Source organism: Brachypodium distachyon, chromosome 5 (genome assembly GCF_000005505.3).
Source record: "Brachypodium distachyon strain Bd21 chromosome 5, Brachypodium_distachyon_v3.0, whole genome shotgun sequence".
Classification (NCBI taxonomy): Eukaryota; Viridiplantae; Streptophyta; class Magnoliopsida; order Poales; family Poaceae; genus Brachypodium; species Brachypodium distachyon.
In genome coordinates, this window is record NC_016135.3 from 17,246,786 (window position 1) to 17,264,594 (window position 17,809).

Below are 17,809 nucleotides of genomic sequence, written 5' to 3' on the forward strand. Positions count from 1 at the left end.
CAACAGAAATTGCAGATTTCTGCATCAGGGCAGCGTGAGCAACTGCGCGAGCATGCAAAAGTTTACACTGGCAAGCTTCTCGATTTCTCATCACAAGAGTGTACATACATTGCTTCAGGACCAGGAGCCTTGGTTATCCATCTGTGTCCGGGGACTGGCAAAAGCTGTGTACAAACACACCGGTCAACTAACAATTTAACCACATGATCCTGAGCCAGAGCATGTAGAATTTGCCATTGCCAAGCCACCGCCGATGTGGCCTGCAAAGAAGGGCACCGGTTTGGAAGCTCCCTGATGCACACCTCAGAAGTCCAGAAGAAGCTGCGGCAAAACTCGCTCTAGGTGGGTGGGCTCGATTGTCGTCGTCCCCTCCGCTTCAGCGATGACGGCCGAACGCTGAACAGCCTCTGCAGAAAAATAGAATTCAGAGTTGAGCTGCAGAAAATGGATCTGTGTTGTTGGCATGAGATGAGATGCGGTAGCATTTTTCAGCAGATACAAACCTGTAACGAACATCCTAAGAAGTTCGCAGCTCACTTGAAGTGCACTTGCGTTGGCTGCAAAAGTTAACCAAGTGTCATGAACACTTCGCAAGAAGGCTTCGGTACGAAATCATTTTTTTAAGGGTCAAAAAGAAATCTCTTCTATGGGTCGGCCAGTATATGGGTAAATGCTGACATAGGTAATTGCAACACCCTTCAAAATTTGTGGTAAAACAGAGAAAACTAGCTCGGAAAGACGGTGAAACTGGGTAGTATGAAATATTCCTTCAGTTTAATTTCAGGCGTGAGCAGAATCGAAGGAGCTTTTAAACAAACAAACATCATTACTCCTTGACGTCATTTACCAGTTGTACTCCGGGTCCTCCTTGACGTCTCAGGAACAGGCTGCCAATTACAAATGGAAACATTCTCATCTGATACAAAAGAAGTTTCAGAACATTTTTGGGTGGGTGTGGGGGAAAGACGGGGTGGGGGTCAAGGGTTTCAATTGGATCATGGAAAAACCTCGATGTCGATGAATTCCTCGTCGCCGCCGCCGCTCCTGTCGGCCCGCCTGCTCCACACATGCTTGAATATCGCGTGAATCAGATCCTGCCCGAATCCGAAACAGACCACGAAATCTCATCAAATCCAACATCCGGAAGAACGAAAACTCGAGGGGAAAAGACTAATTCGAGGGAGGACAGGAACTGGGTTCGAGTGGGTGAGCTCACCGGATCGAAGGTCTCGCCGCGTGCGTCGCGCGTCGCCTCTTCTTCCATGGAGACTTGTGTTTTCGCCAGGGCGGCAGAGGAAGGCGGGATGTGGGAAGGAGTTAGGGCTTGGAAGGTGGGAAACTTGGGCTAAATGGGTCGTTTCTGGGCCGTTGCTTGAGAAGTTGGGCTTGGGTTGGGTTCTAATTTGAATGGGCTTCTTCTTTTAGTGCGTTCAACGGCAGTGTTGTCATCTTTTTTCTGTTGATACTTGATACGCCCTCCATCCTGTTGCGGCATATCATGGCCTTCTGTCTGGATAATATTAAACGCTAGATAATATTTAAGCTAGCTGCACAACTCCGACACATGCAATTGGACATTCTTAGCAAAACAATACTGCATTCGCTCCGTCCAACAAAAAATGTCTCAATTTTGTCAAAATTTGAATGTATCTAGCTATGACTTAGTGTAAAGATGCATTCAAATTTAGTCAAAGTTAAGACATCCTTTATTGGAGTATTGCAAAAACAAGTTGGCTGTGTGTAGGGTGAGAGGATGCAATCTCATTATGAATTACTCACTCTGGTCCATAATAAGTGTCAGACTTGTATGTGACAAGTATTTAGGAATGGAGAAAGTACAATTTTATACTAAATTAGTACAAAATCTGATAGCTTCACTTGTTATGGATCGGAGTAATACTACGGGCAAGTCGCCGTGACAAGTTAACAGCATCTGCAAATTCGCTGCAGTTTTCTTCCAAGTTCTAATCCGTGCTAGTCACAGAGCCGTCAATTTGTTTGAAGCTTAGCACCAACCGGCAGGCAGCCTTAATGCACCGGTAATCATGTCATTAGTTTGAGTGATTAGCCGCTTTCCCAATTATAGTTGGCGTGATTAAGAATCTCAATTTCTCCTTAAGTGAGGTGGGTCACATTGGTCGGGGAAAAGCCAAGTACAACCTTAGGGACATCATCATCACTATGGCCCGTCCCCGAAAGAGAGACTTCCTCCTCTGCTTCCATTATCTAGACATTTTTGAGGATTGCTCATTAAATATCCCCCAATATTTTGTGAGCTCTCTTCCTTAGTTTGACAGCCACCTGAACATCTGTAAGCGTGTAACAGTGCGAGTCTTTAACTAGAGCTGCCTAAACAGTACGATCAGAGCAACATCTCCTCTGAACACTGTAAAGCAGGAGCATTTCACATGCCTAAACAGGAGTACTAGGGCAAAAACAGTTAAGCTAACACGGAATTGTGATGATTATGTCCTCAGAGCTCTAAGATCTGGTCATCTGGACATACTGTCAGCATCAATCTACTGCACATGTCGCCCCTTATCCGCGTCATGGGCCTTCTTCCTCCCTTGTCTGCTATAGCTTCCTCCGGGCCGAGACATCAACGCCGGCGATGACAGTTGACCAAATACTCGCATTCAGTTCCTGCTGCCGATCGAAGCTTCCGGAAGGGAACATCTCAGCACCAATCATACCGCTCAGCATGCAACACAGTATGAAAAACACACACACTACTGGACAAGCGTGCAGAGCTGTTGACATATCGCTGTGGTTACTACAGTAGTCCCCGATCAAATTGACGAAATTAATGATCGAATATTCGGGAACAGCAGAGGCGTTGAATGTTGATACATGCACCCACCGGACTTAATTCCTCCTCCGTTGAAACCGCGCACGCGGGAGCAATGGTTTTGAGGATTCAGGGGAAACCAGGCCTGCATGCAGTCGCTTGTTTCTGACATCGGCAAGGCGATCGAGCTAGTTCCAGGTTGACATCCCAAATTTCAGTACACGCGGACTGCGTAAAGAATTGCCGTATTGGTCCTTTCTTTCGCATTTATTGATCAACTTGTGTTTCTTTATCGTTATATGCATGTAGTATGTGGCTGTGTGGAACACCAGATCCCATCTGATCAAGAATCCATACATGATGGAACAATGTTCCAGAAACCGCAAGCTTACGTGAAATGTGATAGACCTATACATGCATGTGGTTGTGGAATGCCAGATCTATCTCTTACTACTGCACATCGTTTGTTCCCGACGTCAGCATTTGAACGCAAGTAAAGTGCTCCATTGCATTTGAGTCCGGATATGCATCGGTCGTGCACCAACTTGCCGATCGCAAGAAAAGGATCAACCAGCCCGGCCGGAATGGATCGATTAATTTAACCAGGAAGTACGCGATTGATTAGAGCGCGTGTGGATACATGAGTTTAGTGGATGATTAATCAAATCCCTCCTGCTCGCTCCTCCGGCCGTAGATAGATTCGGGGACCAACCGGGACGACCCAGCTTCGCCTAAAAGCGCGCAACTGGCGGGCTTTCTTTAATTCCGTTTGGCCCTCCGCTCCGCCCACTGATTCGTCCATCCGGCCTTGAAGTTTTTGCCCTGTTTCCATCGGACAGATACTGCATCCGAGCTCGCTGTTTATCTCCTCTCCCCTGCAAACGCGATCAGATCTGACGATTGCTTGCGTGTTTTAATTTAGTTTCCTGCAGGATGTGTCTGCTAGTCACGGGCTAACCGGCTGAGTTTATTTCTCGAGAGTTGAGACCCACTAACAAAGGTGTTTATCTATGTTGAATGTGTCATTTGCAACCTGGTGTCGTGCACGACGTGCAGTCACCACGCACCAAACCCCCTGACAAATATCTCCCGGAAAAGGCAGCGGTCGTGGCCCGTGGATACTACGTTTCTTTGCTGTCACCTGTGCACTACGAACAAGAAGGAGAAGACAGGCCAAATGCCCAAACTATAGTACTCTGTCGTTGGACAAATCTGTCCAGCGCCCAAACAAACATGATCTCGCTGGCTAGCGCCATTGGTTGCACCGAGCTAATTAATTTGGACGATTGCTTAAGCTGCATAAGCGTGCATTGATGGGATGGACGCTCTGATGCTGACGCAGCAACCGCCGGAAACTGAAACTCGAAGACGAGGGCGCATTTTCTTTTCACGAAGAAACGTCAGACGGGGAATCCGTCGAGTGGGAAAATACGTATCGTCTGAGTATGTGGGAGTTCGTCTGGCGATGCTCCTGAATGAACTGTTGCCAACATAGGTAGGCTGCAACGCTGAACGCTCGTCCCAATAGAGGAGGCCTGGGATTGGAATCTTATCATTTTATCCAACAGGTGTACGGCTCACCAGTTCTGCACGCTCGCCTCGCCTCCGGTACTCTGCCTACGCAACGCAGAACGCACCCGTGAAAGCTAGTCGATCGACTCGATCCGGGCCGATCTCCAGCTCCCCCAGAGATACCAAAGGCCGCTTTACAGCCGAGAGTGGGGATTGCTCATGGCTGGTCCGGCTCCAGGTATGTTGCATGGCAGAGTGGAACTCGATCGACACCTCAATAAGGTGCTTGGAATGCGCGTGGTCCAGGAAGAGTGGTGTTCATGTTGTGAAAGAAATCATGATAAATAGTGCGAGAAAAAGAGAGCGATTTCATTAATCGAAATTAGGTTCCATTCATCCATCACGGGTTAACTTTGATGCTTACTTGAATAGGAACATCTTTTTTTTATTGGTTCCAAGCCCCGAGTTCAAGCAACGCATCATGCATGGTTCACCACTTTGGACCACCAAGCGGGTTCATCAGTCCGCACGCGCTCGGTGCCAGTTCGAATCTGCCCACGCCAACATGAAAAGGGATAGTAAAGCTCCAGGTCGAACTCCAGCTCCCCGGCAATGGGCGGTCACTTTACAGCTTCGTGGGTTGCCCACAGGTTCAACGACTGCATGGCACATTGTTGTTGGAATCCCATTTTTCAGGACACTTAGCCTGGGTTAGAAAATAATCATGTAATACGATTGTCTTTTGTGTTTACTAAGAGCATGTCTGGTTGGTATGCTAAGATTGTCATATTTTTCTGCCACGTCTGCGTAAGGTGAGACAATCAAAATTAGGAGCACATTTTGCCACATTTGAGGGAATCTTGCCACATTTTTTGTGAATCAGTGACATGTTGACCTACTCCCTTGGTTCCGAAATTCAGGGTGTATAACTTTTGTTGACAACCAAACTTTCTAAAGCTGGACCAAACTTTATAGGTAAAGATAACAATATATACAGTGTCGAACCAAGATATAATTAAAAAAATATTTCACAATAGATCTAATAATCTTTATTTGGCACCATAAATGTTGAAATCTTCTGTTATAAGGTTGGTCAAATTTTAAAATATTAAACGGTCAACAATTTTTCTTAAATGTTTTTGCGGACTTGCTGAAAGAAACAAGAGACTCCACGAACCCTAACTGCCGAGCTTTCAACTCCGGTTCCTCGCATTTGAGAACCGAATCGGTTTTGAGAGACGAGTGAACCCCGGATCAACATCTACGTAGTGGTGTTTAAGTAACATTTTTTTGTGAGATTTGTGTGTCCTTGATAGTATCCCGTTCCGCTGAATGTGGAAATGGCTGCTTGTAACTTTGTAGAAACTACACACGGGCGAAGCAAGCATGTACTGACTGGTGTCAAATTACATCCAATTAAATTTTGCTAATACTTTTTCGAAATAGGGAAAATGTTCTGAATAATATGCATTGACACCCGTAAATTCTAAGAAGTGATTTCAACGGTATTTTTTTCTGGCTTCACCCCTTCAAAATAAAATTAAATAACTGTATAGTTTGTACACACACCGTTATTCTTGTGTACGTGACCCTACGGGCGTGTACAATGGGGTGATGCCAGCCTTTTCTTAGCGATGCCACATAAGATAAAATCTGATGTGAAAGATAAAAAAACGAAGAAAATGCACAAGCCTTCTCTTAATTAAGAGATGATATCTTCACAAGAATGATAAGGCAAAATAAGACAAATTTCCCATTGTACTAGATTTCACTTTTTCTTGGCATTTATTTAGTTAATTTTATTTAACTAATAATTAATTCTAAAGGATCAACCATTGTACAAGATGTTTTGTTGTCTTTTTTAATTGGCGTGGAACACCTACGGTGAGTCAGTCTTAGATCATCCCCACTCCTCCCCCCAAAAGACTAAAAGAGCTAAAATGAGAACGTCGGAGAGAGAAAATGCTTTCAGCCGCACCCCCTAAAACCAACTTTCGCGTCAGCGCAAAAGTATTTTCATCCGGCGCCTCCGGCCAACTCCCAAGGAAGGGGGAAGCGATGGCGCCGGCTAACACAACAGCCAACAAAAATAGGCCACGCGTCCAGACTATCGTCTCTCTCTCCTCCTTTTCTCAGCTCCAGCCCCGTGCTGGACGCAGGCGGCCGCGGCAGACGGGGCCTCTGCTCTGCTCTGCTGCTCCGCGGGAGATGAGTCCTCTCTCTCTCGACTCTGCTCTGCTGCTCCCTTCTCTAGCCTAGCGGGAGATGAGGTCGCGCGGGAGCAGGCGGCGTGGGTGCGTGAAGCGGTGCCCGGGCAGCTCCTCTCCGTGCCGAGGGAGGCGAGGCGTGCCGCCGCCCGGCTCCACGCGCTGCAGCAGCGGAAGGAGACAGCGCACATCGTTGAGCTCGCATCCGTCCGCAAATGGCCGCTGTCGTCAGCTCGCGCGGCGGTGCTCGTGCCGGTTGTCGCGTCGCTGGCCTGCCTGGCGTGGGCGGAGCCGCCGGCGAGCGAGCGGTCGGCGCTGCTGGCGTTCCTCACGGCCACGCCCTCGTCCGTGACGGCCGCCGTCCTCGTCCTCGCCCGCGAGCTGTTTGTGAAAATGTCAGTCAATTCGGGGCTTGTGACTGGCTACATACTCTCCCCTATACTCAAAAATTCGCCGGCTCCCCCCGTACGAGCAAATGCCGGACCTGATATAGGGACGACGAGTGAAAATGCTCTTATGAATCATTGTACATGACCTGCAAAGCACTCCATATCAGATCCGGCAAGAAAATCACTATCTGTCTTCCACTCTAGTTTCCGTCTCAGTAACCACATTCCTACATCTTTCGTTTGATTACGAGATAAAACTTTTGTTGCAAACTCATGTGGTCTACTAATACTCACTCCGTCCCATAATAAGGGACTTTCTATTACATGTATCTAGACGTTTTTAAGATATAAATACATTCATATTTAGACAAATTTAAACACGGACGGAGTCAGTAGAATAGTTGAATGCAGGATTTGACGAGAGACATTCCAGCTACATGTTGCATTATTGCGTGGAGGCCCTCAAAATGGGAACACAAGTAAATGGCTCGTGAGCAAAATCGAAATCTTGAAACAACCGCGCAAAAGTTCAAAATAATACAGGTGGACTGCCTCATTTCCTGTATATACACGACCGTATGGCATACCACCGTACGTATCTCCTATCTCAACTCTCAAGATCAGATCAAAATCAGGAAGAAGAAGAAAAATCCAACACATGTTGATCCAACGTCAGAAAATCGTGCCAAATCCAACCTACTACAAACCCGTCGTCACCCGCAGCGACCAGACCCGCACCTCGCCGTCAAAGCTGGCGCTGCACACCCTCCACTCCTCCTCCTCGCCGTCCCCTCCCTGCTTCTTCTGCTCCGGGAAGACAGCCACGGCCACGGAACGGACGGCGCTGCGGTGCACGTCGAAGACGGCGACGCACGCGTGCGCCCGGCTGTCCGCCTCGCGCCGCCAGGCCCGGACCGTCCGGTCCGCCGACCCGCTGACCACCATGCCGTCGCCGGCGCAGGCCACGGAGAGCACCGCCTTGCGGTGTCCCCTGAGCGCCCCGATCGCGACCATGTGGCTCGCGCTGTCCTCCTTCTCCCACACCACCACGCACCGGTCGTTGCCGCCCGAGTACAGCACCTGGCCCCCGCACCCGACCGCCACGGCGTTCACCGCCGCCGTGTGGCGCGACAGAGTGGCCACCAAGTCGTAGACCGGGTACTTGTTCTTGCTGTGACTGCGTGCGACTGCGGCCTTGTCGGTGGGCGGCCTGGGCGCCCAGACGCGGACGCGCCTGTCGGCGGAGCCGGTGTACACGACGCCGCCTTCGCCTGGCGCCACGGCGACCGCGTTGACGGCGTCGTCGTGGGCCGGCAGTGACTGCAGGCACCGGAGCGACGGGACGGCCCACACCTTGAGGGTCTTGTCCCAGGAGACGGAGAAGAGGAGGCGGCCGTCCGCGGACGCGGCGACGCCGGACACGGCGTCCGAGTGCTCGATCCAGAGGCGGCGGTGGTGGCGGCGGACGGGGACGTGGTTGGACGGGAGCGGGAAGCGGCGGACGCGGTCGGACACCGTGGGGAGCGCGGCGGCCAGGCGAATCCGGCCCGGCGCGCGCGTCGAGACCCGCCACAGCCGCAGCCTCCCGTCCTGGTGGCCCGTCACGGCCGCATAGCCGCCGCCACCGCCCTGGACGCACGCCACGCACTTTACTGAGCCGGCCGTCGCGGTGTCGTCGATAGAGGAATCGGAGCTTGATGTGGACTCCAGGGTGGAGAGGTCGTGGAGGGCCACGGTGGCCGGCCTGGCGACGACGAAGAAGCCGTGGGATGAGTCGGCCGCGACTACGGCGGGTGATGACGGCGCGGCGGGCAGAGGAAGGAGCGTCTTGAGGTGGGCGAAGGAGGCGGCATTCGACGTCCCGGCGGAGAGCGAAGGCAGCGAAGGGAGGGACGTGGACGAGGACGCCTCCGACACCGCGGCCGCCGCGGCGGAGGATGACGACGAAGAGCCTGTCGACGAGGAGGAGCCGGAGGACGATGACACCGCCGCGCCCAGCTTGTCGTTGTCGCCGCCCGCGGCGCCGTGGCCGGTGGCCATGCAGAGCCGCGGGAGAAGCTTCATCGGGGGCAGACCGCCCGACCACGCGGCTGGTGTTGTGGAATGGTGGCCGGGTCGGGTCGGCCGGTCGGGTCGTGTTCGGTCGGGCGCAGGAGAGCGCGCAGCGGGCCTATTTGTAAGCGCGGGCGGAGGGTTCCGCGCCGGGACAGGGCATCGGACGGCTCGGGCTAAAGCTTTGCCACGCGTTCGACCAAATCGCTAGAGCAGGGACGGTTCCGATGTGACCCGTCGGCTAGCTCTCGCTTTGACAGCTCGTGACAAGCTGCCGGAACCTGTGTGCCGCGATGGCGCACGCTGAGTCGCTGACTAGACGGAGTACGGGAGTCAACGTTCAACGTCAGAGTACTAGTAGGAGTAGCATTCAACCTGAGTTTTCGATCAGACGGTGAACTGCATTTCGATTTCGTGCACTCTGTACAGACGTACAGTAGCCGCGGTTTTGAATGAACAGGGCGTCGGGCGTGAGCTGTGTGTCGTGAGGAAAGGGGGCGCTGGTTTTGTTCGTGGAGGCCCTCCCCTCCTGCTGCTGAAATGAACGGACCCAATGAAGTCGGATGGGGGATATGGGCAAGGCCTTGCACTTGATGGAACTCCTGCTTTTGGCTCCATCCCATGTCAAGTTATCGGGACTTGAAACGACGAAACGTGGGAGAGTTTCTGCCTAGCTATGGCCTATGGGCATGAACGAGAGGCTAGAGAAACAAATGAACATGCGTGTCACCGATGAGTAAACATCTTTTACTTCTGTGATAAAGCCAAAAGGAAAGGCGAGGACTGTCTGTCACCAAGTTCATTATCGAACTAATGGTAATTTAAGCACGTCCATATCTGTCCGTGTTTTCTGTTGTGTGTAGAGTTCTATCGGGCTTGGACCACCCTTGGTTACGCAATGTCCGTTCGTTTCTGAAAGCAGCACTGAGCTAGCTAATGGTTGAGCATAACTCTTATTAATGCCCGGAAAGTGTGGTATTTTGATCCAACATACATGGCCAGAAAAGCTGTTGACTGCCTGATTTCGAGAAGAAAAACTTTGCAAATAGACAGTGAACAAAAAGCTCCGACACAAAAATTAAATTAATCATCGAAAAAAACAAGTCGAGGACAAATACTTGTACTCCAGCTAATGTCGTTACAAAAGACAAGATGTATCACAGTACGTACGAACGTACACGCTACATCGTGGCCTGTGGCTATAAAAAACTTGAGCCGTGAACAGAGATCGAAAAGTGGCACTTAACTAATTGATCCAACACGTGCTGCCAAAAGTGGGTGATTTGTACAATATTATCCCACTAATGTGGGAAAAGGCTAATAAGTGCGGGCAAATCTCAACCAATACATATATGGTGTACTAATGTAAAGAGCGTGCAGCTAGTCCTACGCGAAAAAATAAAATAAATAGTGTGCATTATAAAGGGCAAATGAAACATCATCTTCTAATCTTTGCTGCTCCAACTACCAGTACTTTACTCTCTGTGTGCTTCACTTTCGCAAAATTAAGCAGGTTTTAAGCAGGCACGGTTAAGGGTCTATGTCTGCTAGTACCTCCTGGTCCCCCTGCCAGCCTCGTAGCTAGCCATCCTAAAATACCATACCAGTAGTACGCGGTTAGCTTAAATATTCAGCTCAGATCTCGAAACGTTCGTCAGACAAAAGGCCTCGCATGGAAGGGTTCAAGGAATATCATGAAGCTGCGGCGTAGTGTAATATTTTGAGTGGAGATTCAGCAAAGAATGTGTGTCCTCCCCGCGGACGTTGCTGCTGTCATTTTTTTTTTCTTTAGAAATGCTGCTGTCATTTTCTTTAGTGGATCGTCGGGCGCGCCGCAGTTAGAACCTGTGAGAGAAGCAGATGGCAACCTTGAGCAATTAAGTAGCTGGTCCTGTATATCTTCTGACATACTCCCCCGTTCCAAAACACAACTCATATAGATTTGTGTACTTGAACCAAGACAACTCTCGTTTTTAGTGCCTGACCACTCATATCTATTATATACTAAAAGCAATATGAAGGGTACCAAGGGAAGGCTCCACGTTGATCCACACCACCCTAATTATTTTAACAATTAGATCTTATACTTAACGATCAAGATTAAATGAAAAGATATATTTGATTTAAAGTCCACGCAGTCCCTTTAAAATTCCCGAAAGCCCAAGGCCCAATAGGGATCAATACGTTTCTAATAGAGTAAAGTTCATTTTAAACCTTGTTTTTGTAGAGATCGACCACATCAAACCCCAACCTCCAAATCACTGAAATTGTCACCCTGTGCTTCTTGATCCCGGTGTATAACGGATATAACATGGATTGGGGCTGGGTTTGCTGACATGGCTTGTAAGGTTGAGATTTGAGTTGGCTCGCACCACGCACACACTCGCCGGGTTCCTCGGCGAACACATGAACACAACGCTAGCACGACACACACACGGCCGGCACAGCCGCAGGCGAGCCGACGTGGGTGGCAGCGCGCGGCCACCCACAGGAACGAGCCATCTCCCGACGCTGTTCCTGCCGCCGCTGGCCGCGCTCGGCCTCGGTTTGTCCTCCCAGACGTCTTCCGGAACGCCGCCTCCACGGGGAGCAACACAACGATCAGGATTGCCGAGACCCAGCCGAGGCCCCAGCCCACCACCGCCGCAGCGCGCCCGCCTCCGCCCGCGTCTTGATCAACTGCATCGACTGAGCGTGCAGGAACGCCGTGTACGAGGAGGACGAGGGCGGCCGGATCCGCGCCCAGAGGGAAGAAGACACGCGCGCCGCGCCGCCGCATATCGAACAAGTCGACGTCGCCGTAGGCCGTGCTTGGCCTTGATTCGTTCGCTCCGGTGCGGGTACGCCAGGGAGCGGCGCGACGCTGCGGGGTGCAGCGGCTCGCCAGGCGGCGCGGCTGTACGGGGGCGGGGGCACGGCGAGCGGCGCGGGCCGGCGGGCGTCGACGACGGGGCTGAGAGGAAGGCCAGCGTAGGTATTTGGGGAAGAAGATAAGGAAGAAGAAGTAGTTTGTGTCGCTGACGTCTGGGTCTGTGGGCAATCCCTGTTTGGAAACACACGTTTTATCTGTTATAGACCGGGATTCGTGAGTATAGGGTGCCAATTTTAGAGATTTAAAGGTAAGGGTTTGATGTGGTCGACCTCTACGAAGACAAGGTTGAAAATGAACTTTATTCTTTCTAATACGAACTCCCATTGAGAAACCGAACGCCATGCATGGACTTCCACTGACGATGATATGTAGTTGCATGCTTACATGCTTACGCAAGTCACATCTGACGGCATGATATTTTTCCGAAGCAATTCGAATAATTTTACCATATCAGCAACTTCAAAGATGCACTTTTTCACTAGATATGAGATCTACGAGTCCTACAAATCGTTCATTTAATGTTATGTCCTACAAATCGGTCCGTTCGATGTTACGTTTGGCTGAATGTCTAAAAAGGAAACACCGAGTTCAAATATGTCACGTTAACTTGGCTTCCTAAGAACAAACCGACAAACCGCTGGTGGAGTTGGTGTGCCGCTAGATCTGGGCGAGTCGCCGTCGAGCTACTGGACTGGAGATGGAGAAGGCGGTGTGGCCGAGTGGCGTCGAGGCTGGCGCAGCGGCAACGAATGATGTGGCAGCGTTGGTAGGGGCAGTCGGTGGCAGCAGCGTTGGAGATGGGAGAGACAACGACGGTGATGGGGATTGGGAGAGACGGCCGGTGGTAGCGACGGTCAATTTTGGGCATCGGGTGAGCCTCAACCTGTCCGGGGAAAGGAACAGGGAGAGAATGAGAAAAGGGGAAAAGAGAGAGAAGGAGAAAAGGGGAACGTTTATTGTTGCATGTGGATATTTCTTCACGTAGAGATCAAGGGGAGAGCAAATCAAGTAGAAGTAGAGTCAAGTAGTAGTAGTAGAGACTAGAGGCGTACATGCAGTTTGACATATTTGTTTTTGTGGCTGATTCACGTGGATAATACGCTTGTGTAGAATAATCTGCATGTTAATAATTTTAATCGTTATAAAACTCCGCATTATATATTTTATTTAAGTGCTATAGACTAAAACGATTCGATTTAAATAAAATGAGTTTAAATTATATGAACAAGTCGTTTGAAACACGAAAGTTTAGAAAAGCAGTTGAATAAATTACTAGAAGAGTGAAATATAGGGAGTGAGATAGGAAGTCTGACATGGAAAACACAAATTTACGGACAAAATCTTTTACAGGGGGTCCCCATATAAGAATCTGGGGGTTTAAATTTAGGGAATCCGTTGGAGGTGCTTTTGGGTATACAAATCTCATGTCTTCGATTTTAAAATTATAAATAAGCTGAATATAGATACGCATCGGAGAGAATCCAATATCTGTGAATTATATTCCCTCAATCCATATTTATAAGGCCTACATTGAATTTTGTGCCGAACTTTAACGAACAATTATACAGAAATAATGTATGTATATAAACGCTATACTATTGATAGGGTTTTTTCAAGACTAATACAACAATATATCTTTTGTGTCGCAATAACGTCATAATACCAAAGTAATGTTTCGCCAAAGCTCCGCATAAAACCCCGTGCGGGCCTTATAAACCCAAACACAGAGAGTATACCAATATGACAGGGAATCAAAAGAGGTACAACGAAAAAAACGTCAACGGCACACGTACAAAAATATCTAGCCCGCGAATTTCGCGCGGGCCATCATGCTAGTTGGATTAATAGTAAATGGATGTGAGTAGTTATTGGCCCGGTGCGGGTATCAAGAAAAAAATGAGGTGTGTTATGAAAAAAATTTATATGATTTGTGTTTTGAAACGGAGTAATTGTATCACTCTACATCTGCAGATATAATCTATGAGGGCAATCAATCAGAGGCCACCACGTACGCATGCATCAATCGTCGTCAGTTGTCGCCTGTCACGCCCTTTGACGATCGTAACGACCGCGACGGATGCTGGCCGTCTTCCTGAATAGGATAAGAGTAATCAAGATTAGTTAGATCTTGCGTACGTGAGTGTGACATATGTACATACTCCGTATTTCTATACTGCCGGGGCGGAGCGCCGGAGCCAGATGATGACCCCGAAAGCTGGGATGCTTTTGGTTCCAAGCGTTATTGCCTGCACCCTTTAGCGCAAACAGCTCAGTAAAGCAGGACAACGATCGAGCAGAGGCGATGGATATTCGTTGCATACTCGCTCAAGCAAAGGACTTGTCCGTGCCGCACAAGCACAAACTATATTGATCTGATCCTATAAACTGAAGTAAACTAATACTACGATCAAATCAATCAAAAGTGAAGATCAATATGTGGGTACTCATACTCTTCCCTTTTCATTCTCGTCACAGTTTAATAAGTGGCTGTCGATATCATCGTGTTGGGTGTGATCTGCCTCGGGTCGCATCCATGCATCGACGGGGCCTTCCCTTCCAGGTGGCAAACTGCAATGAATCGATCGCGAGGGGTTTTGTCAAGAGCTGCATCGAGTACGTTAAGGACCTGAAACTTGTTCCATCAACGGGCAGTGATTAAGGATCGGTGAAGGGAGAAAGAAGGGTCCATTGATTGGTAGTGCCTGCCTGCCTGGTGGTGCACTGAAGATCGAGGAGGTTGTGATCGTGGGCGACCGTGGCGTCCCCGCACGCATGTGCGCAAAAAGCTCAGGTAGGCCACAGCAGAGAAACCAACACCTGGCCTGACCTCGTTGGAAGAGGTTGCTTTTCATCATGTCATAGCCGTGGCCGTACCTGATGCGGTTGGTCAGAGGAAGCGGTGGGGTTTCTTGCCTTTTTTCCAGGGGAAGATTGATGCGAGACAGTGATCGGTGGCATGCCGTCCATGATTAAGGGAGTTTTTGGTGCACTCGCTGCTGAATGTGTCGAGAAAAAAAAATTCTTCGCTGAAAAGTGAGTTGTTTTTAGAGTCCGGCCTAATCGTCCATAGTTTCATCTACGGATCTATACCATCCGTTTCAGCGCTGAAGAAACTAAGAAAGCGTGCGTAGGTGGCCTTGGACACGGGGTGAATGGGTATCTGACTTCCATGTCATTTGGATTATTTTCTGAACGCAATTTGACCTTAGACAAAACGGTTTTTGCCGGGCACGTTTAAGCATCATTTATGCGCAGACGATTTGTGTTACAGCATCTTCTGTAGCGAACTCGGGACCTTAATAACAAAAAACAATACGCACTAGTGTGGCATTATTCCTACTACTTCCTAGCATATTTCTCTGGCGCCGGTCGACGCACCTGTGCAAAGGAAGGGAGGGGGGCCTGGCATGAACGATGTAACGTGACAGTACTGCTTGGACGAAACGAAGACATGGCCAATTCTGGCAACCAACAGTGCTGCACGCGTCACGAGAAAAAGAACAGAAATCCATCAGATGACCAATCGGGGCACGCGAGCCCAGTCCAGGGTCATGCGGTGTCGGCCTGCGGGCGGCGGAGGGATGCTTTCCGCGCGGGCCGAGCAAAAACGGGCCGGAATGAGCGACGCCCGCGAGTTCGTCGGTGCAAAGCGAGAGGAGACGGGATGGGCGCGGATGCTGCTAGTGTAGCACTGTAGCAGCGGCATGTGTGAGACTGAGGGGGTCGCTTTTCAGTTCCAGAACCGTGGCTTCGATTCGGACAGATTCAGAGTGGATGGCGAGCGAGTGCCCTGCAAATATGCGTTTGCCGTTTCGAGCGGCTTGCTTGGCTGAGAGAACATGGCTGGGGCTCTCTCATGCGCAAGCCCAGCGGCTGACGCGTGTTCTGTACCGTTTTCCCGGAACGGAAAGAAAAAGGAGCAGAGGTAGATCGGCCCACACCGTCGAAAGAGACTGGTTCACTTTGGAGAGGTGTGGGCATCATCGATCGATCGCTTGATATTTTCTGCCCCGGAATGACGGCAGCTGACATCGTGGCGAATGGCAAAGGAATCACTTTGTCCTGTGTTGTTTTGTTTCTCGGCATGCCATTGCCATTGCGTGTCAGCACTCAGCCCTTCGCCTCCTTTTCAGGGTACGTGAATGATTGTGGAGTTTGTTCGGTCGATCTGACGACGAACGCAGACAGCCGAGACGACGAGTGCAGATCGATGATCGAGCCATCGCGTGATAGTCTTGACCCGGTCCCGCGCAAGCTTTGGTTGCCGTCTTCGCTCGCCGTGTCGCCGCCTCGACCGGATTATTACATAAGGTGATCAGGCCCGCACCGGAGCACCGGGTGATCGCTGACACGGCTCACTGCAGTCTGCAGGTGCAGGGAACCGTCGTTGGGTTCTTGACCAGCGTATGGGGACGGTTACGCATCACTTTGTTACGGTGGACGTCAGGATGGATGGCGTTTCAAGGCCAGCTCAAATATGTCCCGGTGGGCGGTGGCACAGGCAATTTGGTCGATGTTAAGCTGAAAGTGTGACATCGGCCAGCAGCATAGCATCGTGTTTGAAATTGCACGTAGCGCAGCAGAACTACTAGTCGCGGCCTGTTGAAAAGCTTCGTACACTATCGTATAGAAACATTGTTTTTTTAGTAGCGGAAACATTATTACTGGGCCCATAATGGGCTACAAGAAGCTAGGACATTTCTAGCGTTGGCCCATGGATATCGGGCCCAAATTCTAATAAAACCCACCAAGAGGATTGTATTATATGCAAAGGTACCGTGGAGCCACAGAAGTTGCGATATTTTCCGGTTTCCCACGTCTCCGACCACAAATCAGCCACCACAAGAGGAGGAAAATTACGGGTCAACTTTTGACTAGCAGTTTCTGAATTATTTTTATGAGATTTTGTGTTTTTGACGACGGCGTCATGACAATGGATAGTCTCCTAGTATCGTTATTGTCCTGACGTAGTCCATACGGTCTACTCCATGAAGTTAATGAATCTCAGGTTTGTATTTTCATTGTTTTGGTATTTTTCCTCGTCAGTCCAGCAACGAATCAATGGTTTGACAAACATGCCTTTGTAAGGGTGTCTGAAAGTGCATTTCGATCCCTAATGAGTTTTGGTGTTAATGACAATTTAATATGTGGACTAACCGTATGCTAAGTGTTTTCAGAAATTATATAAAATCAAGCAAAACGGTTCGTTGCCCTCAAAGGAAAGAAGCGTAGAAGGATTTATGTCTTTTTATTTATATTGAGTCGTAGGAAAATCCGTACTATAAAGAGAGAGTCCATCTGGAAAGGCTTGGGTGAATCAATTTCACGTACACACAACCACCAAATTGCACCCACCAGATAGCCTCAATCCCACCGCTGAAGATTAGCTAAAACCTATTCTTGAACCAAAGGGTTCTGCCTGTTTTTTCTATCTAGGGCGGCAGTATCGGTCATCCCAGGCCAATAGTACCGCCCCGGTACCGCACCGGTGCTATGAGGTAGCAAAACGCTACTGACATATAGCGGCACTGGCATGGTACCGGTGCTGCACTCCGGCTCTCGGTAGTCCCGCCTTGTGCAGAAATTGCACATAACAAGCAGAAATCAGGGATCCTATAAAAGAGTGTCTTCGTCCCCAACGGTTCGTTACTCCATTCCTCCAAGCGTTCTTCACCTTCAAAGCTTCAAATCTCGAGATCTCTCTCCCTAGTGCTTCCCCCTAGCTAATACTTTGAGGAAAGGTTGAGAAGAGCTCGATCTAGGGTTTCACCAAATCAAAAGTTGATTCTCCTCGTTTTCCTTGGTGGATTTTGTTACTTTTGGGATTTTGGGATTCCTAACCGGAAGGTGTCTCTTGAAGCACTCCAATCTTGTGAGGAGGTGTTTGAGGATTTGGGAAGGAGCCTCCAATTTAGTTATGGATTTGTGCCCTTCTCTTTGTTTGTAAAGGTTCGGCATTCGCGTTCAAGGAAGCCATTAGTGGAACTCA

At 49.6% G+C, this 17,809-nt stretch overlaps 2 protein-coding genes across 2 annotated transcripts; both read right to left on the bottom strand.

Annotated features, from left to right (window-relative positions):
- Positions 1-53: 53 nt before the first annotated feature.
- LOC100821364 (protein MHF2 homolog) lies at positions 54-1,308 on the bottom strand. Its single transcript, XM_003579936.4, has 5 exons — positions 1,217-1,308; positions 1,008-1,094; positions 848-887; positions 504-557; positions 54-407 (listed from the first exon to the last, which is right to left on the bottom strand). The coding sequence occupies exons 1-5, from the start codon at positions 1,262-1,264 to the stop codon at positions 304-306; spliced, it is 333 nt and encodes a 110-aa protein (XP_003579984.1). The 5' UTR covers positions 1,265-1,308; the 3' UTR covers positions 54-303.
- A 6,068-nt stretch (positions 1,309-7,376) lies between these two features.
- LOC100821669 (protein JINGUBANG) lies at positions 7,377-9,140 on the bottom strand. Its single transcript, XM_003579937.4, has one exon. It carries the CDS (start codon positions 8,958-8,960, stop codon positions 7,596-7,598), a length of 1,365 nt encoding a protein of 454 aa, XP_003579985.1. The 5' UTR covers positions 8,961-9,140; the 3' UTR covers positions 7,377-7,595.
- Between the last annotated feature and the right edge of the window lie 8,669 nt (positions 9,141-17,809).

Excerpts from the sequence above, each read along its gene's own strand:
- LOC100821364 (XM_003579936.4), bottom strand. The coding sequence starts at position 1,264 with ATGGAAGAAGAGGCGACGCGCGACGCACGCGGCGAGACCTTCGATCCG. Across the intron at positions 558-847 it reads GAGGACCCGGAGTACAACTG|CCAACGCAAGTGCACTTCAA; the intron begins GTAAATGACGTC and ends TAACTTTTGCAG. Across the intron at positions 408-503 it reads TCTTAGGATGTTCGTTACAG|AGGCTGTTCAGCGTTCGGCC; the intron begins GTTTGTATCTGC and ends ATTTTTCTGCAG.
- LOC100821669 (XM_003579937.4), bottom strand. The coding sequence starts at position 8,960 with ATGAAGCTTCTCCCGCGGCTCTGCATGGCCACCGGCCACGGCGCCGCG.